The 9,864-nt window shown below is 39.2% G+C and overlaps 1 protein-coding gene across 1 annotated transcript in view; it reads right to left on the bottom strand.

Moving 5' to 3' along the window:
* Window positions 1-4,149: 4,149 nt before the first annotated feature.
* CPB1 (carboxypeptidase B1) overlaps window positions 4,150-9,864 on the bottom strand; it is a 33,595-nt gene continuing 27,880 nt past the window's right edge. The window contains exons 10-11 of the mRNA XM_025913365.2: window positions 6,344-6,428; window positions 4,150-4,522 (exon numbers count right to left, since the gene is read on the bottom strand). Of these exons, the coding sequence (XP_025769150.2) occupies window positions 4,335-4,522; window positions 6,344-6,428 (273 nt within the window). The 3' untranslated portion in view covers window positions 4,150-4,334. The remainder of the gene's footprint in view (window positions 4,523-6,343; window positions 6,429-9,864) is intronic.

Raw genomic sequence — 9,864 nt, 5'->3', positions numbered from 1 at the left:
AGATGGCAAGCAAAGTAATTTTTTAGGAAATAACTTGCCCAATGTAGCAGAGCTAGTATGTTCACAGAGTTGAGATTTGAACCCAGTTCTTTGTTCTCAAATACTGCTTTTCCATATGTTTGAATTGAATGATGGAAGAAATCCATTTAAATTTGCACTTGGAACCTGAGGTGAATTGGGGATCTGGCTACGGAACCTTGGCAGGTGGTCCTTAATAACATAAAAATTTTTTTTTTAAGCTACATTGTAACTTATCAAAACACAGAATATTTTGAATGTATTAAAAATACTATAACCTCAAAAACATTGATGTTTCGTCATCTGTGAAATGGAGATGCAAACTGGATTCTGGCAAGAGGCTGTGAAGGCTAAATGCGATACCATCTGTGAAGGACTTGGTGGATGGTAGGTGCAAAAAAATATGCCCGTGCCTTCTAAGCACTTGGTAAAAAGACTTACAGTTGGCCACTATCAACTGGAGTGTCAGTAAATATCATGTGCTGGGTGAAAGTGATGGCTGTGTTTTTTAGAGGTGAAATATCTTTCTGTTTTTGTTTTACTGGGGGCTACTTCAGGAAAGTTTTTTTATGTTACAGCTTTTCTTTTTGGAGTTTTATTTTCTGACTCTTCAAGTAATAAATTCCTACTGAAAATAATTGAGCAAAATACAGAAAATTTGAAGGAAGGTAGAAATCACCCTTAATCCTAGTATTCTTATATATTTTCTTAAAGCCATTTTTTTTTTGTGTGTGTGACTAAAACTGTAGAGAAGGCTTGTGTGTCTGTTTTTCAGGTTAAGTAGGAAGGATGCTTGTATTTTATTTGGAGGAAAGGATCCTGCCATCTCTCAGGCTAAGACTCTATAAATAATCTTGGACTTCTTAATATCTGTTACATATTTCTGTTCCCTGTTTCTAGAATAGGACATTGACATGTGATGCTTTTTTTTTTTTTTAAGACTTCCAAATCCTCCCTGATTTAGTTAGCCTCTAAAGAACAGATACAATAGATGGATTTCAAGAATATTCTGGAGCTGTTTCTCAGAACTGGTGTGATTTCTTGGCAGGCATAGTTCTGTATAATCTTGTATTATCGCTTCAAAATTTACAAAAGATCTTGGCACATGCATGGTATAGGATGAATAGCTATTGGACAGCGTGCCATTTTAGGATTGACTGTGTAAGGTGGTGTGATGTTTCATAGATCAAATTAATCTCTTTCGAAAGATTTAATGTTGAATGCCTCACACAGCAAAAATTTTCCACCCTTCTGGATCTTTGAACTCTGTGGAGTTTTGCAGTAGTATATGCCTAGCTGCAGTTTAAAATATTGCTTTATTTTTTAAACTATGTATTTTGTGCATATATTTAAACATTATCACTATAAAAGATGTATCTTAGAAAATGAAAGTGAAGATTCTCTTGTGATTTTACTAGAGTTTTTCAAATGATTCTCCAAATCAAATCCAAGACGCTTCTGGATTACCTTTAGATATATCATAAAGGATGTGTTGAAAGAAAAATGTGTTGCCTTTCATTGTGGATATTGAATATTGCAGCTTCCCTAAAAATGCCACAGAAATACTTGTCTTCATTCGTTGAAGGGAAGGTGGCATTTCTGGACAAAGATGTGGGTGTGTGATTCAGCCAGTGTGAGAGCTGGCTAGAGGGGGAGTGACCACCTGCTCAAATGAGGTGACCTAAGAGGCTCATCAAGACCCCATTTGGCCCCCAAATAACCTCATTGACTGTCATGATTCCTTCTGTTTTTCTTCTGTGCCTCAAATTTTCTTTTGATCAACTCATATAGGTTATGTGGCAAAAACCGGTGACTACATGGGATGTTATTCTAGATACGTAGAATTCCCATATTCCAGACTTGCTGCTTTGGCAGGGTGAGAGCTTGGGACTGAGGAAGGACTCAGAGCCTGTCCTGGGATCTCAGTGTGGGAGAAATTTAAAGGAGGGAGGAGCAGAGGTGCCCTTACAGCCAGAGGCTTCTGGGTAGGCCGGTTTAGGCAGGAACCCTGGACAGTTTCTGGTCCACCTGGCAGGAGGTCATATGGTATTGCACTGGGAGGGTCTAAAGCAGAAATCTCTTTGTTTTTTTTCTCAGTTTAGCTCAAGCAAGTGGCACCCCTAGCCAGAGAGCTGTTGACTTTCAGTCAGCCAGAGGTATAGCAAAAATGTTTCTGGTACGAGAAATCTTGGATACATGGGAATTTAAATGAGATCTTATTTGCGTATTTACTTTCCTAGTCCTTATTTGTCTTAAAAATTTCTTGGAATTTTTGACAATTTCTAATTTAAAGCACTTAATTTAGAGACTTTGGAGGGTTCTTTATGGTTTACACACATGACTTCTGAACTTTGGGTCACAGCATCCCTTAGTTTGAGGTCAGTGTTACTTGCTAGAGGTGGATTATGGGAGTGTTTTGTGGAACTACCTGTGGATTGAATGGTATACCTTCAGCAGTGTAACTTCACTTAGGTAACTCTGGCTGAGTTAGCTTTCTAATTCCCAACATGGATATAATTTAAACAACATGGGGGAAAAATAATTTAGCTAAATTACATCTATGTTTTTATTACTGCCAGTAGTGCTTGAGAATTCATGGGAATTTCTTTTTTTGCACTTACGTGTCTGTTTCTCTGCTTCTTTAAATGATGTATTACTAAATTATTTTGCCGAGGATTGCTGGACGAATTGTAGCAGCAGCACTGCTACCACCTAGTGGACAATTAATGCAATTAATTATTCTTTGGCTTGACAACTTCGAAACACACCTCGGTGACTTCAAAGGGTTCTGGTTTTGAATAGAACAGTATCAAAAATATTTTAATATATTTTGCCAGATATGGAATCCTATTTTACTTGAATCCACACAGAAAGCAATTAGCTCATATTTTAAAGTAGAGTACTAAAGTAGATTATAAATTAAGAGATGCCTGCAAATTGTAACTAGATACCTATTATTATATTTTAAAATTTGAACTTCACATAATACTCTCTAATATTACCATGTTCAGTTCCATTTCTGGGAAACTTCAAATCATGGAATAATTTTTGCCTCTTTTGTTTCAGGCCTAACAGGTGCACCCAGGGTTCCTGACACCCTCTTGTTTTATTTCCAACCTGCTTTCCACACCTTAGCTGGCTGGTGTTTTAAAAACTCTGGCCGTGTCATTTGCAATCTAATGTTTTCAATGGCTTCCCATTGTTCATATACTGATTTTTCTAAATCCTTAACCTCTTTGCTGTGCCTTATGGCCTTTACTTCCCTCCCCAGCCCCTGAACAAGCCCTTCTTCGCTCAACTCTCTAGGTTCCTCCCTCTCTGACTTTCTTCTTACAGGTTCTGAATAGTCACAGGGTTTGGAAGAGGCACTCCCTTCCTCCAGCTACTTGTGACTTATTCTTCAAGTTCCAGCACTCCCTGAGAGAGCCTCCCCCCCCCCCGCCCCCCATCAGGGAGGTAGATCTTTTAAATGGTCTTTTTATGTAATTTGTCTAGCACTTACTTGCTTAGTGTAAATTAAATCATGAACTATTAAATAATTAGTTTAATAGGTAATTATTTCATGTCTGTCTTCCCAAATGTCCATTGAAGGCAGAAATGTCTTCCTTTTTCATTGCTCTGTTCCTGATTGCTTACCAAAGTGTTTGGCATGTAGTAGCCAGTTCATAAAATAAATGAGCTGAGGGACACCTGGGTGGCTCGGTTGGTTAAGTGTCTGACTCTTGGTTTTGACTCAGGTCATGATCTCACGGTTCGTGAGATTGAGCCCCATGTTGGACTCCGTGCTGGCAGTGTGGAACCTGCTTGGGATTCCTCCCTCTCTCTCTCTCTCTCTCTCTTCCTCTCTTTCTCAAAATAAATAAACTTAGAAAAAAATAAATGAACTGAGATGAAATCTAAACCAAGATGGGGTCTTTCACCAAACTGAGTTTTCTTAAATTTCCCCTTATATTTCTCCTTCCTTATATGCCCTCATTATAACCTGTGCATGTCTGCAGTCTTCCAGAGTTGGCAAATACCCTGAGGACTTTTAACTCCTATATGGCTGATCCTCATCAACACCCTGTGTGGCTTGCTTAGTCATTTGTTCACATCATTTCTTTTTTCTAAAGAAGTAGGCAATTTGTCAGGTTTTATAATTACAATAGATTCACTTTTATTATTACAAGTATTAAAAGATCCAAGTAGTTTAATAGACTGATAGCGTAAAAGAAAGATTAGGATCTGGAAAATTTACAGGGAAACAAAAATAAGAGCTCAGGATTGAAAATAAATGAAGAGTGAGCACTTGGAAATAAGGCTGTCAGCATTTTCTACTAGTATGGATGTTCCATGACGTATCTGGCAAGATACTTGATGGCTAGCATCGTTTCTTCACAGGTTGGCCGAATCTGGGATTCAGGGAGGACAAAGCCATATCTGCCTTTATCCCGGAGTTCGAAAGTAAAAGAATATTTGATTCCTTGGTCATAAGCCCAGTCATCAGAGCCCCCAGCAGCAGGATCTGCAATGTGTAAACAGCAGAAAAACAGAAAAACAAACAAAAAACTTAAAATCCAGGAAGAAAATTAAAAAAACAAAAAAACACACACCATCTTTCATTTGTAATTACAACTGTTTTACAGGGCAAAATATTCTAGAAAACTGGATTATAAAGGCTATGGGGGTGTTTTAAAAACTCAGGACAATCTTACCTTTACGCTTGATTATAGTGGGAATGACATGTTTCATACTCCAGGAAGTATGTAATTTATAATATAATATAAACTTCCCACTGTGCTTGTATGCTATAGTAGACTATAACATATGTAATTTGTTGACAAAATATATATAGTTTCTGGAAAAAGAGTATTTGTGTCCTGGGAAAATAAGGTAAGCTTCGTGATGACTGGTGATAGGCGAGAACTCCAAATCCCGAGGAAACAGGGCTGAATGATGAAATTGGAGCATCTTGAGGGCAGTGCTGTGCCTTTATATTGGTTTCCTCAGGGCCTAGCATATGGTCTGGCATAGATTGGGCATTTATTCAGCTATTCATTCAATAACAGTTATGATGTTACTGCCACGTGGATTTTATATTTATTCAGTCATTAGCTCATTTGTTCATTCATTCATTGATTAATTCATTAATTCATTCTTTGATCTGTTTATTCCGTCAACAGTTGTACAGCCTTCACTGGGCAGCAGGCCATGGGCTGTACTCTGGAGGTGCCAGGATAGAGGCAAGATGTGACTTCTGCCCTCCGAGGTTTATGGTATAATGGAAAAAGAACCTTCATTGAACTAGTCTGAATAAAACATGCAAGAAATTCACAATATATGACTAAGTGGCCTATTTCTGTTGGAACCCTGTAAGAAAACAGTATGCCCCATATGATTCAGAGCAGTTGAAAAAAGTCCAAGAGTACAGAGAACTGTATTCAACATAAAACCTAAAAGAAAACAACAACCCAGGATTGGAGCCTCTCCAGCTGCACAGGAGGCCCTGTGATGACAGGGCTGGCCCTTTTCCCTTGTATTTTTAGTCCTTTCAGATCTGGGGCAAAAAGAAATCATGCACAGGCAAAGGAAAATAGAAGTAGAAGTGGAAAGTGGGGCCTGCAGGATGTGCCTTCCCAGTGACACTCAAACTCTGTAGCATCTAAGTGAAATCTGAACTCTGGGGTCCAGCCCCTACCGAACCCTCTTGCTGTGTGTCTCTTGACATTTGCTCTAACACACCGAGTGACTGGTCAGAGGGGCTCACATCTATCCCTGGAAAGTGGCTTGAGCCCGAATTAGCCCTCACACCTGCAGTCTGTTTAGTCAGGGAAACACTCCTTCTTATGCTTGTCATCAGCAGTTGTCCTTCCAGGTAAAGCTTCTGAGTCATTCTCCTGGGTGGTCATCCCTGATACCATGGGATGGGCTGTTTGGTCCTAGGTGGTGCTCCTTCTTTGCTCATCCTCTGTCCTAGCACTTAACATCCCTATATTTAGTTTTCCTGCTTCCCTACTGTGGGTTCTTAGAAGACTGTGCTGGTCCCCCCCCCCCCCCCCTTTCTCCTTCTCTCTTGCCTTCTCTCCATCCTTCCTTTCTTCTCTAGCACCTAGTGTGGGCCTGGCACATAGTAGTGGGAGCTCAATGGATGTTTATAGAGAGCAAATGTTTTTATGGGTTGAAAGGGATATTTTTTCCGAACAGAAAACTGACGACACGTTGTATAAAAAATTCACTGTCAGGCAAAAGCCACATGCTTCAGATGATCTAAGGAAAGTCTCTGGGAACCATTTGTCGCCTTTTTAGGCATGTGGTCTCTTTGCACAGTTCTGAAGCCAAGACTCACAGATTGTTGTAGCTCCTGGGCCATATGTGTACTTGGTGCCATACAGTGTGGCAAGTTCTTTTACGGTAGCTTTAGCCAGGGCATTCTGCAAAAGAACCAGCAGTTAGTAAATAAGTGAAAGCACACACTGACAAACAAACAAGTATCTGTACATTATTTTTAAGACATTGAAGAGACACAAGACACAGTTTGGGTTCGTTTTCTACTTACTCAGGGCCCATTCTGAGTTTTTAGCTGACCTAGTCACGTGATCCAAGTCATTCTTGGGTGAGGATGTCTTACCTCATGCCCTCTCTAGGCACTCACTCCGAGCTTCCCTCTGTTCCACACAGAACGTGTTGTGTTGTGGCAACACCATTTGCTGGCCTCTGAGTTCTCAGTGATTTTTTTCTGTCTTTTATCTCCATGTCTTCAGGGTCCAGGCCAGGGCTTACCACTTAGTGGTTGTCCAGGAACTAATTGTTGGAACTCTGAGGACAATTAGCACTCTTGCCCTCTTATTTAAGAATTAGGTCCTTACATTTATTTCAAATCATTGTTGCAGTAACCGGCAATAAGTTCTATTTTAGTCGGAGGACAATCTTGTACTTTCTTTTCTTTTTCATTAAATAGAACTTAGTGTGTCTTTTCCCCCAGGTGTTCTTATTTAGACTTGTTAAACTTTTTTTTTTTAAACCTTAGTTCAGGCTAGAGAAATGAAGCTACAGTAATCTGTAACTGTCCCAGATATCACATTCATTGATACAGTAAAATGTCACTGTGTATTAAGAATTAGTCTATGTCTGAGGATTAGTGTGGCAAATCTGTATTGTCTCTGGTGCTTGTACAAAGAGAAAAGCTGGAGACAAGGAGGTCTTTGTGGTTGTGCAAAGAGGTTGTCTACCTAATGCAGGCAAACAAACAAATCAAATACGTACAAAGTAACCCCAAACAAAACAAAACAAAAACTACCTGGAAATGTGGTAGGTTATAAAGTCAAGATAAAATAGTATTATATGAACTGGGGTATGAGTATTAAAAACTACACATATGAACGATTGGATATTCAATATAGTATTTGCTGCCAGCATAGAGATTTTTAGGAATTGGCAGTTTCAGGGATGAGGGTGGTTCTGGCTTTGAAGATTTTTAGACTGAAGAATTAGACAACATCTATTTCAAAACGAAGAACATTCGAATTCCAGAATTTAAAAAAGTGGCAAGTATTAACGTGTGTGTGTGTGTGTGTGTGTGTGTGTGTGTGTGTGTGTGTGTGTGTTAGAAGCAGCATCGTTCTCTTCAAGGATCCACTACTTTTCTGTTCCCCTGCACCCAACTACTCAAGGGCAAGGGCTCTATACCCCCAATCCTCCCTAACTCCCTAACATCCACTGACATACTGCATATTTAAATGAATCACTTGAAAAGGAAGGCCTGACTTGGCTGTCTTGGGAATAGATTTGAGAATCTGATTGTTTACTACAGAATTAGCCATAATTCATTCTGGTTATGAAACTAGCCATATTTCATACTTTGGCATCATGATTATGTCTCGTACATATGCTTGGAAAGCTGTGAGGTTGGTGATGAAATCAAAATACTCCGGGTATTGCAAAGTAGGAACTTCCCTTTGTCCTTGTTCTAATATCAAAACCAGTTTAGTGGTATCTTATGTCAAATTGACCAGGGCATGGCTATAAAACTTCAAGGTTCCAGCTCCTAAATTGCTAATGCTTTATCAACCAAGTGGTAAATTGGAAAATTTAAAAAGAATTATAAAATAGAATAATTCTATTTTTTTAGATTTTCTGGTTTGGTCCACTGAAATGGGGTAATCAGTTTCTTGGAACTAATTTATTGTTCTCAGAGTTTGGGGACAGTGACTTGAAACTTACAGGGTTTCACTTCCCTTTTTTTCCCCACCTGGTAAACGAATATATGCTATCTCTTACTGCATGGAATCTTTCACTGTTGTGGTCTAAATGTGTAGCCCTGTTGTTTGAATCTTATTCTGACCAACATACTAGAGCCAGGTCTTGTCTCTACCCTCTAGTACAGGGCCTACTGCAGACTGAAATGAGAATAACCTATTCACAATTGCATAATGCTCAGAATAGATTTGAAACCATCTTTTACAGATGTGAAACATGGTGAGGTACTAATTATTTTTGGTAAGTAAATTGTATATTTTCTCCTGTAATTTCATTAACTTGCATTCATCTGAGGATATCTGTAGTTATTTTTCTATAACGCAGAACCTCAGATCCTAAAGAACTCTTATTCCTTCCCTACTTACCTTTCTTAGGCTTTTCATCTGTTCTGGGTTTTTTTTCCCTGTCTTTAAGCCTTGAATTATTACTTTTAGCTAGAGATACAATTCTGATAAGTTCTGAGGGTCTCAGGTTCAGCATTATGACTATGATTAACAGTACCGTATTGTACTTGAAGGTTGCTATGAGAATAGAGCTTTAATGTTCTCACCATAACAACAAAGCAACAAAATAGCAACAGCAACAAAATGATAATTATGTGAAGTAAAGGATGTATTAGCTAATGTGGTGTCCATTTCCCAATGTATATGTGTATCAAATCAACACACTGTACCCCTTAAACCGATACAATGTTATATGTCAATTATATCTCAATAAAGCTGGAGAAATAAAGAAGTGTGATTCTTCGGGATTAGTTCCAAACATGAACAGTTATGAAGACTAGAGGAGATTTAAGACAAGAAGGTCACTGTCATTATCTATTAAACCCCTGAGTGCCTGTTGACCTTCAAGTCTCTTAATAAGGTTATTGGTATGACATAATATTTGAGTTATCTGACAAAACCGAAGGGGCCTACTTGTGATCTGTTCTCTCTTTTGACTTATCAACTTACCATTGTAGTCATAACTACCATTAGGGCCACACAAAAATGTGCAGTTTACCTTTCCTCAAAGTGATAATAGCCAAGTGCTTTCTAAGACTTCGTAAGCATCTTCTGGAAGCGGTTGTTCTGCCTTTGTTGCAGACCCCAATATCTCAGATTGATGTTAGTTTAAAAAGGATGTTAATTTGTTCCTGCCACTGGTGCACATTGCAGGAACCTTTAGTTTGTGTCAGCCTTTGCTCTCCTTGTCCTCAGTTGCTCTAACCTCTTGATACCTACTCATCACTCATCTTCTGAGTTTCACCTCATCACCACATCTCTTAGTGGCTTTCTCACCTTCTGTTGAAGTCCGGCCTCCTTTTGGGCACAGAGTGCGAGCTAGGCCCTCCCTCCTCTCCCAGTCTGCACCCCTTGCTGTGCATTCCTTTTCCTTCCGAGCTAGGTTTCCCTGAGCTACTTCTTACCCGTGCCTGCCTCTTCTTACCCCCATCACATTGGGTATCCTTCTCCCTTTGTTGAGGTTCTCTTCTCATCTTTGTTGATTTGGAGAATTACTGTTGTCCTTCCAGATTCAGTTTTAGTGTCACCTTCTCTGTGAAGTTGCCCCTGACTCTTTTAGAGAGCATTGATTCACCCCTCTTTTGTGAAAGCTCATACCACTATCAGA

This window comes from Puma concolor, chromosome C2 (assembly GCF_028749965.1).
Source record: "Puma concolor isolate L17-30 chromosome C2, mPumCon1.1.hap2, whole genome shotgun sequence".
In the NCBI taxonomy this organism is placed as follows: domain Eukaryota; kingdom Metazoa; phylum Chordata; class Mammalia; order Carnivora; family Felidae; genus Puma; species Puma concolor.
The sequence above is the reverse complement of the archived record's forward strand: the minus strand, read 5'-3'. Positions and strand labels throughout refer to the sequence as shown.